At 38.8% G+C, this 11,525-nt stretch overlaps 1 protein-coding gene across 4 annotated transcripts; it reads right to left on the minus strand.

The window, feature by feature from the left end:
* Window positions 1–21: 21 nt before the first annotated feature.
* dus2 (dihydrouridine synthase 2) lies at window positions 22–11,171 on the minus strand. Of its 4 annotated transcripts, none has more exons than XM_084396357.1 (16): window positions 11,058–11,171; window positions 10,671–10,819; window positions 10,511–10,556; window positions 10,267–10,358; window positions 9,442–9,485; window positions 8,930–8,990; window positions 7,802–7,849; window positions 7,652–7,717; window positions 7,424–7,494; window positions 7,247–7,333; window positions 6,923–7,091; window positions 6,529–6,650; window positions 4,584–4,727; window positions 3,703–3,790; window positions 2,926–2,999; window positions 22–650 (listed from the first exon to the last, which is right to left on the minus strand). In XM_084396357.1, exons 2-16 carry the CDS (start codon window positions 10,806–10,808, stop codon window positions 377–379), a joined length of 1,524 nt encoding a protein of 507 aa, XP_084252483.1. In that variant the 5' UTR covers window positions 10,809–10,819; window positions 11,058–11,171; the 3' UTR covers window positions 22–376. The 4 variants fall into 4 exon arrangements, with proteins under 4 accessions (XP_084252483.1, XP_084252485.1, XP_084252484.1 ...); XM_084396359.1 differs by having other exon boundaries at window positions 11,096–11,166; XM_084396358.1 differs by having other exon boundaries at window positions 11,045–11,151.
* Window positions 11,172–11,525: the final 354 nt, after the last annotated feature.

Genomic DNA, 11,525 nt, shown 5'->3' on the forward strand with positions numbered 1-11,525 from the left:
TGGAGGGGCAAAAGTCAAACGCATAGTTAAAATGGTTTATTTCACAATGATGATCTTGGTTTCATGACACAGTACAGGAGCAGTTTTGACTCTGTCCTGTAAGTAATTGGCGCTACACTGCGCCCTTCTGGTGAAGGGTGGAAATCCATCAAAAAAAAAAAAAAAAAAACATTCCTCCATGCGAAACATTGGCATACAACAAATTCCAAAACCAGTGTTTCTAATAGAAAACACTACTAGAGATGGCACTTGATCACTGAATTTAACAAACTTAAAAGCTAATACAAAGCGCACAGTAGTTTGTCACGGTAAAATGGCACTTTGCATTGAAATGAAGAGGAATGAATGTTTTTACAGTGAAATCAGACGCTGAGTGTCAATGTTCACTTGTGGTCTGACCACAGTCACCAGTCACAACTTTCGTCCTGCAAATTATTTCCTCTTCCTCTTCCTCTTCCTGTGGCACTTCACTTATATGTCTCTTTCGTGTTGCTGACTCATTGTCATTTAGCGGTGCACATTTGTTGTCGTCCCTCTTGCGCTTGTTTACCAGTCCACTGTTCTCCTCTCCGATTCGGCCCTCTGGAAGCCCGAGAGTGCGCAAACACACTATAGCCGCGGCCTGCTCTGCAAACTTCTTCGACTTCTCCCTGAAGAGAGTGAATATAGCAATAACCACAGTGTCATTCTCTCTGAATTACTAGTGTACACACTCTCCTGGACAAACACGAAGGGCCAAGCCAAAAATGGCAAAATAGTTAGTGGTCTTCACCATTTTAAATCACGAATCACTGGCCAGGAAATGAGCAAGAGCTGCACAAACACTGTAGATAAAGAAACTCAGCACGGAATCGCAACGTTCAGACGGCTTTCCACAGGAAGAAGAGTCAGTGTTGTTCTGCTCTCTGTTAATGCCTTCAAACGTTGAGAAACGTCTCCCAGTGTGTTTGAGTTTAATGCTTCAAATCTGAGCTAAACATGAGCCTGATGGACTCGTTCTCAAGACACTTCTTGGTTGTGTTTGCAGTTTGAGCAGAAATAACATCTGATTATCTTTAGAGAAGAGCTTCTTGGTGCATTTATTATTGTATTTCTCAGCAGATTTTTGAAGACGCCGCTCTGGAGCTTCACCATGTGATTCATCACTCCACTCAAAAGCAATGGCTTTTTAAAGCGTAACTCTCGCCAAAATGCAAACTAGGGTCTTTTTGTTAATCTACCCGAGGCAAACTTTCGTTTAAAAGCATAATTAAGACTTTTAAGTTTGACCGTATTTTTGTTTTCGGTCAAATTGCCTTTTGAATGGGAGTGCTTGGGGCACGACTAGGATAGCATCAAAATCACTATTTTTAAAACACTGAGAAGGCTCGACAACATGAAACTTTGCTCGAAGTATCACGCCGGCATTTTGTCAGTCAAAAATAGTCGATCTCCGAATGCGAATGAACTGACTCCATAGGAGGAAATGTCATGAAGTTGTAATTTCAGTGAAAAGCGTGATAACTTAGCCATGTATCTCATGGCAATATCTATTCAAATAATAATAATAAACAAGGGGTTTCGTTCAATATATCAATATATAAGGAGTCAGTTCATTCGCATTCGGAGATTGACTATTTTTGACTGTCGAAATGCGGGCGGACACAGAGACAGTGAGTTGTTCAAAATCTTTCTTTTTAGTAAACTCTGTGAACACAAACAATGTTCTCAATGCTGGAGTTCATAGAGCCCCTGGTGATACTTCCAGCACAGTGTCATGTTGTGTCGAGCCGCATTAGTGTTTTAGAAATAGCGATTTTGATGCTATCATAGTCGTGCCCCAAGCACTCCCATTCAAAAGGCAATTTGACCGAAAACGAAAATACGGTCAATCTTAAAAGTGGCGTTTCCGTTCTAATTATGCTTTTACACGAAAGTTTGACTCGGGTAGATTAACAAAAAGAGCCTAGGTTGCATTTTGGCAAGAGTTACGCTTTAAAGGGCACTTTTATAAGGTGTTTGAACACAAGATGTGTGTAAACAGCAAGCCTATAATGATATAAATCCACCCACTGTTATTTTTATAATCCCCATAAATCATAAACAGTCTCTCCAGACGAGCAGTTCTCTTAAGATCTGCCCTGTTAGCATAGATGAGTGATAAACACAGCGTCCACCATTACGGTTTCCTCGCTGTAGCAGCTGGAGATAGACAATGTCTGCGCCAAAAAACACTACAAATGCCACTGAGGACACCTTGGTTGAATTACATTTATGAAGGAAATGTGCTGAAGAAAGTCGTTAAAGTGTTACATGTATTTGCGCAAATCATTTTACGCCGGACTGCTTCACAAACGAGGGTCAGTTCAGTGCTGGATTTGCACAAAATTAGAGATTTTTAGATTAACATGATGATACATGCTAATCAATAACTCCACAAATGTATCCACTTTCCATTCAGAAACATCCCGTTGCATTGTCCGACTCTGGTCTGAACATGTAAGGCTGAACACCACTACTGACGATTTCTGGCATTCTGGCTGCGCGAGATTCTCCTGTTTTGTTGTTGCTGGAGTATCTGAACTGAAGCAGGAGCTGTAAAGGCTCCGCCCTCTTCTGGAAAGGGGGCGGGGAGCAGCAGCTCATTTGCATTTAAAGGGACAAACACAGCGTGTTTCTGCTCACCCCCACATAGGGGCCAATTTGACAAGGAATAATAAGTTATCTGTGGGGTATTTTGAGCTGACGCTTCACAGTGACATTCTGGGGACACCAGAGACTTATATCACATAGGTCCACTTTTAGAAGTACATTTGCTTAACCACAAATTATTGGTCAGGAAATTAGCAAAAATGAAGACAAATGAAAGCTTAGTTTTTGGCCATTTTGGGCTTGGCCCACTATTTTGCCCAGGAGTGTGTGTGACGTATCAGAGAGCAAACTCACCACAGGGTAGAGCGGTACTTCTTATCAGATACAGTAACCGTGGACTGAAAAGCTCGATCTTGAGTTCGCTGTTCCTGAGAAGTAAACAAACCGTTTAAACAATCGGTCATAGGTTAATAGGTTAGTGTAATCCTACACACCAGTGGTTCTCAACCACACATTGTCCACAACAACATTAAAATGGAATTATTTTTATATGAATAAATAGATCAATAAAAATGACATGTATATATAGAATATTTTTTATAGAATTTACGCTATTGACGTGGGACATACTTTTAAAGTAGGAAAATATGTAAATCTGTAAAAATCACATCTCTGCCTCTAAGTGCCATTTGAAATTTTCTTCTAGAATGATCATTTTTATCAAGCTCGCATATTGAAGTTCAGTAATTTCACTTAAATGGCAATGAAGATTACCTATTAATTGTCATTTAAGTGACATTACTGAACTTAAATATACAAGCTTTATAAAAATTATCATTCTAGAAGAAAATTTCAGATGCCACTTAGAGGCTTTTGCATATATATATATATATATATATATATATATATATATATATATATATATATATAAAACGCACACAAACATACATAAGGCTTTATTCAGGTTTTTCAAGACTAAGGGAATCATGGTTCTTGTGTAGGTGAATTGAAATACGTTTTCTTTTTTGATGTTTTGTCTTATTTTTATACTGGGTAAAATCTTAATCGTCTTCTTGAGGCCCTAGTTGAGAACCACTGCTACCATCACACACAGTCTGATGGGGAACTGACCGTCTCATATACAGGTTGATCAAGCTTTTCCTTCCGGCTCCATTCCAGCAGGAACATCTTTGGAGTGATCTGAGGTGGATAATCTCGTCTGGGAAACACAAACACAATCATAAACACAACTGTTAATGCAGTAAATACCCTGGTACACGTGTGAACCAACAACAAGAGTTTTATTGTGTGGGTGGTGTTATGAGCCCGAGTCATTTGTTCCATTCTGTCCTGTGAATATTGTCTGTGTGTATGTGCATGTTTGTGTGTATGTGCATGTCTGTGTTACAGGTGGGCGGAATCTTGTGGTCCTCCACACCTCATCCAGATATGAGACCGCCGAAACACTCACCCTCGGCCCACGTGTGATTGACTGTAGACTGTTTTTGCTATTACTTCGTGTCGTTTTGTCTAATTCTAGAGTGTCGTATCAGAGAGATTGTGAGTGATTATTTGAGATTGTGGCCCTGTGATTATTCATGTTGACCCACGCCCGACTGACTATGAACAAGTTTGCTACGAACTTGTTTACATCTTCTGTAAATATTCTTGTAGGGGGTTTGACGCCATTTTATTTTGTATATCTGTCTTTTCACATTGTTTTTAGTTTAGGGAGGTAGGCAAGTTTAAATTGTATTCTGTTTTCTTTATTTGTGCGTTAGGAATTGTAGAGGTAAAAAAGAAAGATTGTTTTGGTTTGTTACTGTGGCCTTGTCTGCCCCTGACGCTAAACCCTTTAAAAAAATAAAATGTAACGTTTTTTTGCCATCTCTCTGGTAGTGAGACTCTTTCTTCCTTCTCCTGTTGCTGCTGACCCCTAGCGGTCGTAACACGTGCACAAGCCAAAGTGCTTTCTTAGGGCCCATACGGGTCATGAGGGGGTCACAATTCACCTTTCAAAGCGGACAGGCATTGTGATGACATCATCTTCTAGTTTAGGGATCTCTGACTGATCCCCGTTGGTCTGTAGGGCAGCTTTTCTAGCTTTCAGTTCAGCGCTGGTCTTCATGTAGAAGTCAGTCAATCCAAACACCTCACTGCAAAACAGACACACAGAAAACAAAAAAACAACATTATTTATGTGTGTGTGTGTGTGTGTGTGTGTATACATGCATATATTAGGGGTGTAACGATACACGTATTATTAACGACAGTTACTACACAGCGCTAAGAGATCCAGTAAAGAAAGCATTTGAATTCACCACAGAAGTAATAACATCACTGCGAGATCTAGTGAGAAGCATTCACATTTCTCCGTTATTAACCGTAGACCTCTATCAGATCAAACTGCGCTGGCGTGGGAACCAGGAGAAACATTGTGCCATGAATGAACTATCCAGTGTCCACAGATCAGCAACATTCACCATGGATTTACCGTAGTAACACTAACTGTAACCATGGAAGTTTGGCAGGAATAGTGAAACGCTTTTAAGTACGTTACACATTATTTGTTCATCCTTCAAAGATCACCCCCATTTATAAAACTAAAAGTTTCAAGATGTAGGAAAACATAAAATTACCATTGTAACCAGTAGGTGGCTGCCACCTCCACTCCCAAATATTTATTTATAGGGGTGGTATAATGCCCTTTTCAGAAGATGTAAAATAAGTCTCTGCTGTCCCCAGAGTGTGTGTGTGTGTGTGTGAAGTTTTAGCTCAAAATACTCCACAGATATTTTTATATAGCATGTTAAAGTTGTCACTTTTTGAGGGTGAGCAAAAACGCACCTTTTTGTGTCTGTCCCTTTAAATGCAAATGAGCTGCTGCTCAGAGGGTGGGGTTTCAAGAGCTGGTGTGTTAGCAGCTCCGATTATCTCACACAGACACACACACACTAAAATGACAGAAACTGTTCTGCCATCTTTGATGTTTAAATGGAGTCAGACAAGGATGGAGACACAAGAAGAAGTGAAAACACGTAGAATGCAACAGGACGTCTCTGAATGGTTAATGAATTTATGTTGCTAATGTGGAGTTAACTATCTTCAATTAGCATATTTTGTCATGGTAATCTAGAAATCGCTCGTATAGGAACTGTTGTGAGATGCACACAGAGTGACTTTCTATTGTGTGTAAAAAGACGGATGCGACAGCTTGAGCAGACTCACAAATGTGCTGGATTACAACAACTTTTCCTCTTCTCAACATGGACTGGAGTTCAGGGGGGCGGGGTTTATGTAAATTCTAGGATTGGTGATGTCACTAACCCGGGAGGAATGTCGCGTAGTCCCAACCAGTCGTTTGTTGTAGTCCTTAAAAAAACTATTTATTTAAAAGCAAATATCGCCCTTTGCTCTGAACTTTGAGCGTCATAACTTTGCAGATGTTGTTTATGCTCAAACAGCAACATTACACACTAACTAAAGTTAGAAAAGTGAATTCATAAATCAACCACCCCTTTAATCGTTTTACTTTTGAATTATTTCAACTTTATGAATAAAATTGCTGCCCTCAAATGTTAATCTGCAGCCTTGCAAACTTAAAATAAGATAAACATGTTCATAACTACTACAATATTACATTTATTTAAAAAATTATTAATTAAATGTTTTTGGAGCCGTTTTTGTTTTATATTCTGCAAAGACAGCCCAGAAGATGGGTCAAGTATAGCTCCATCACTGTTCAAAGTAAAAAAAGATCATACTTTATGATGTTAGTTTTAATAAATAAAAAATTAAATAAAAATCAAGGAAATTTCTCTGGCATTTCTTCTTGCTGTATCGAAAACGTACCGAACCGTGTCACAACTGTATCATATCGAACCGAAGCGTGAGTTTTGTGAACTGTTAAACCCCTAATATATATAAACAGAAATTCCATGTGTAGAAAACAGTTACCATATTTCTTCAGTGGTCTGAGCTGCATGCAACCGTTTTCCAAATGGAGACTCAACTCTGTCTCTGAGCATCTGACATAAGCAGTATTTGGTGTTAAACGGGTTATTGTCATAGCGGACAGCCTGTTAGAAAACATAAGACAAAAAAGACTCATAAACAACAGTTTTACTATTATTAATTTACATTAGTATTAGTAAGATACATCTGGTTAGAGTATGTTCATGGAAGACTAGTTTACCATTTCAGTCATCTGATACATTTACTTTTAAAGGGGTTTTATTATGCATTTTAATTATTACAAACATTTTACTTACAAATATTTATTGTCATGAGTTGTATTTGTTACACATATTTGTCGTTTATATAACTGATGAAGGAATGTTGTCCGGCTTACGTATTTGATGTAGTCCTCCATGACCCGCTCCACAGACAGCGCCCCCTGCTGGCGGAACACTGAAGGATTCCACATGGCCGCTCGCGCGATCATGACCGACGAAGCTCCTGTAGCCGCTCGAAACGTCTCGATGTCCTCAAAGCTCTTCACTATATCTGAAGAGCCGCCGCTACAGAGACGCAAATCATCAAAACACAAAGATCACAACAGGAACCAGTGATGCCAACTGAACTGCATGTGTAAATCAGATTCAAAAAGACAGTTTCCATTTCACGAATACTTCGAGGAGTTGTGGCATAAGTGTAATGTAGGGTAAAGCCTGACTTGGCAATGACCGGTATGGACACGCTCTCAGCGACGGCCTGTATATAATCACAGTGGACCGGGTGCCGCGGCCGCTCCTCTTTCATCCTGAAACAACAAAAGTTCACATATAAAGAGGCTCTGAGCAGACACGAGAAGAATCCATCTGGAAACACACGTCTAGCGAACGCTTCGAACCTGCCATGCACTGCTATGGCCGCCACTCCGGTTTGTTCAATCCTCCTCACTAAACTCACTGTGTCCTCAAGCTGAAAGAGCACATCACATCACACATCCATTAATTACCAGGAACAAGCAATATGCTGTTTTATATCAGGGTTTCTTAGCTCATTCATTTTTTTTTTTTTACTTATTAAATTTTTTACACAAATGATAAAACAACAGACAGAGAAAAACGTCACTTGCCGTAGGAAGGATTCTGATTTTACATGTAACGGGTTTTGAGATTCCATTCACAAGAGTCCTCAGAATCTAAAAGACAAGACATTTAAAAAAGAAAAGTTAATAATACTTATAAAACTGATAATAGTACGGAAAAAAACGAAGAAAACTTACAGCTTCGATTTTCTCAGGGTCAGAGAGAAGTGCCGAACCCATTCCTCCCTATGTGAGATCAATGTTTAACAGCAGCAGAAATAAATAATGATAAATGTGTACATTATAATACAACACAAGCAACAGTCTGAGGGCACAAATGCAGATGCTTCCATCACTGTTTTCTAATTTCATTCTTTTGTGTTATTACAAATTAAGTTATCGTCATAACATTAAAGAGCTGTAGGGATGATGTATTTCTGTTGGCCAACACCCAGAAACAAGCTGCATTTTAGCACTTCCACTTCCATCTTCCTTAAGTCAATGGGTTTTTGGTTAAATGGTTGAAAAATGGTCTGTTGTGAACACAAGCTCCATATATTTTCACCTTTTATTCTACAACATAAAATACATCAGTAAAACACTCTTGTGATTTTAAAGCTTTTACTAACAAGTGTCTAAATGGGACAATAAAGGTTGTCGGGGAGATTAAACTTAAACTCATCAACTCACTAGATGCTTTCACAGCCTCATTGTGTTTATACGGTAATCAAACTATTTTACCTCAGACTTTCAGGGAAAATGTTTTAAACAAAGACTGAAAGAGTTGTCAGAAGCTTAGTGATGGTGATGTTGAAGTCATGTGACCGCGTTTGTTTTTAGTTTCTAGTGTTCGATTGAAAAGATTATCAAGATGAACAGAACGTGTAAGAATCACAAGCTTTTGTTGGTCACAGACCTTATTTTCTGCAATAGTTAAAAAGCCAATGGAAAAATACTACAGGGTTTTTGTCGAAGGAATCAGTGTAATGTGAACTTCCGGCTCGGCCTACAAAAACACTTCATCCCTGCAGAGCTCTATATCAGTCTGAAGTTACACTAAAGCCTAACATGAGTTTCCCCAGATTCATCCAGCATGATTTGATTTAAATGTTCCAAAAATGAAAGTAAAAACATTATTTTGTACAAGGGAGTTTACCCAAGACTACATTTCTTCTTTATTTTAAGTGTCAATGTTCCTTTGTTTTTCAAAATCCTATTTTTTTGTTTGTTTATTTCTAGTTTTAAATATGATTTGAATTCCAGATATTCAATGTGTCCTCAGACCTTAAACCCCGACCGTGTGTTTGACACAGAAGCCACCCGTACCTTTGTGGAGTATTCCTTGGGACAGCCCATATTCACGTCGACGGCCGCCACATCGTTCTCCCTGTTCAGGAAGAAAAACAGACACATTAGACATAAGTTCAAATGTGATAAAGTTTAGAGGAACACTGTGTAATACTTGGTGTACTTTGAATATCGCTTATGCTGTGTTGAAAACCCTGTAACACAATAAATACAAAACCTGACCTAATTGAGTTGATAAATGTATCGATTCCAATATGTGGTGATAATTTAACATGAGCGATTTATAAGGTATTTTCTGTAGGCCGGTGGAACACCACAAGAGTAACCAGGTGGAGACAAAACAAAATGATCCCAAAAATGTGGGAAGTACTTAAACCCTGTGTGAGAGAAGTCAGTAAGTTTAAGTCCAATCCGATAACGTTTTTGGGGTAAAGAAAATCTCCTCAGGTCAAAACGACCAGAACACAACACAAGGGATATATGATAACAACAGAAATAAAAAAATTAATAATAAAATGAATGCAACTCACACAAGCTTAGCCACAGCCAGGGCTCTCTCTGGATCAGCCGTTCCCTGAGACACAAGCGTAGAATTCGAATATGCTTTAAAATTATTAATTATGCGTTCAGGAAATATTAAAGGATTAGTTCACTTCAGAATTAACATTTCCTGATAATGTACTCTCCCCCACGTCATCCAAGATGTTCATGTCTTTCTTTCTTCAGTCGAAAAGAAATGAAGGTTTTTGAGGAAAATATTCCAGGATATTTCTCCATATAGTGACTTCAATGGGGTCCAACGGGTCGAAGGTCCAAATGTGAGTTTCAGTGCAGCTTCAAAGTCTCGACACGATCCAGCCGAGAAATAAGAGTCTTATCAACTTGTAATGGAGTCATTGTCGCTGTAAAGTATCTGTACTTATACTTGAGTATAGTTTTCAGGCACTCTTTATGCTCTACCCTGTATTTCTGAACCGGAACACGCGAGACCTTTCAACGTGATTACGTGATGTGTGTCGCATCACAGAACTAGTGCAAGACGAGCATTTGTGGTTAAAAAGTATATAAATGTGCTTTTTTTGTTATAAAATGAGTGATGGTTTGTCTAGATAAGACTCTTATTCCTCAGCTGGATCGTGTAGAGTCGTTGAAGCTGCACTTAAACTCACTTTTGGACCTTCAACCCGTTGGACCCCATTGAAGTCACTATATGGAGAAACATCCTGGAATGTTTTCCTCAAAACCTTCATTTCTTTTCGACTGAAGAAAGAAAGACATGAACGTCTTGGATGACGTGGGGGAGAGTAAATTATCAGGAAACTTTAATTCTGAAGTGAACTAACTGCGACACTGACCATCTGAAAGACCACGCGGCTCTTCTCTTTACTGCAGGTGCGAAACATCACACGCTCATCCGGAGCAACGAAATCAACCGTCTCCAGAACATCTGTACACACGTTTATTAATATACAAAATGGATCCCTTAAACAGACTAGAACTTTAACAATCACATATTGCCAAATGTGAACTCATTTTACATACTGTATGTTATATAATATCCCCAGATATCTGATATATGACCAACAGAAACAGACGTACCGTTTACTACTCTCTCACACTGGGCCATCTTGATGTCAATCAGCTCCTGAAATATCAAAGGGCCATAACTCCATGTGAACAATATTGCAGTGCAAATACTTTAGATTCAGGAGTGGTGGACTGAGATGTGACATGCACAGGTGTGAATGCTCATCCTCACCTCACAGTACACAATATCTGCTCCACAGTCCAGTGCCAGCAGCCTCATGGGAAGAGTGCCCACCCGAACCATAGGGGCCAGAACAGCCTTCCCATCAAAACACAACCTGTCCCCCATCTTCATCATCACCTTCCTCATCCGTCCAACAGCTACACAACACAGCGTGTTCATCAGTGCGGATGTAAACAGTGAGATAAAGTACGTGTATTATTATTAACATCATCATTATGTAACTATCAGATCAAAACATTTAAATGATCACATTATTAGTTTCAGTAATATATCATTAATATAGCCAAATATGTTCTAAATTCTGATTATATATATACAATGGCGACTGTGCCATTATAATTACAGTTATATTATCCCCATACTGTAGATATTTACATGATCCCAGCGATGAACTTCCAAGTATCAAACTCAACTTGAGTCAACATTACAGCTGCGGTGAACACGCGTGCGCTGCGCTCGCTTCCGGTGCTGATGACGCCATCGCCGCGCGACGGTCAGCTCTGAGGAAACCACAGTCTATGGAGGAAACCAAAACGAATAAATGCCCTGTCCAAAAACCCACACTTGTTTTAGGAACTCTTTCAAACATGAGATCACAAAACAAAAAGCTTATAAAAACAATCATTTTTTAAAAGCTTTTTAAATACATATAACTGCCCTGATATTATAAACTTTCATTTCTGTATCTCTTTGTTATTTTATTATTATTATTATTATGTATATTTATACTTTAGTTGTTGTTGTTGTTATTCTTTGGTTTATACATTTTGAATTGTATTTACGATGCCTTGTATTCATTTTGTTTTTTGTTGCATTGTACTTGAAATGTTTGTAATGTAACTA

This window comes from Rutilus rutilus, assembly GCF_951802725.1.
Source record: "Rutilus rutilus genome assembly, chromosome: 23".
Lineage (NCBI taxonomy): Eukaryota > Metazoa > Chordata > Actinopteri > Cypriniformes > Leuciscidae > Rutilus > Rutilus rutilus.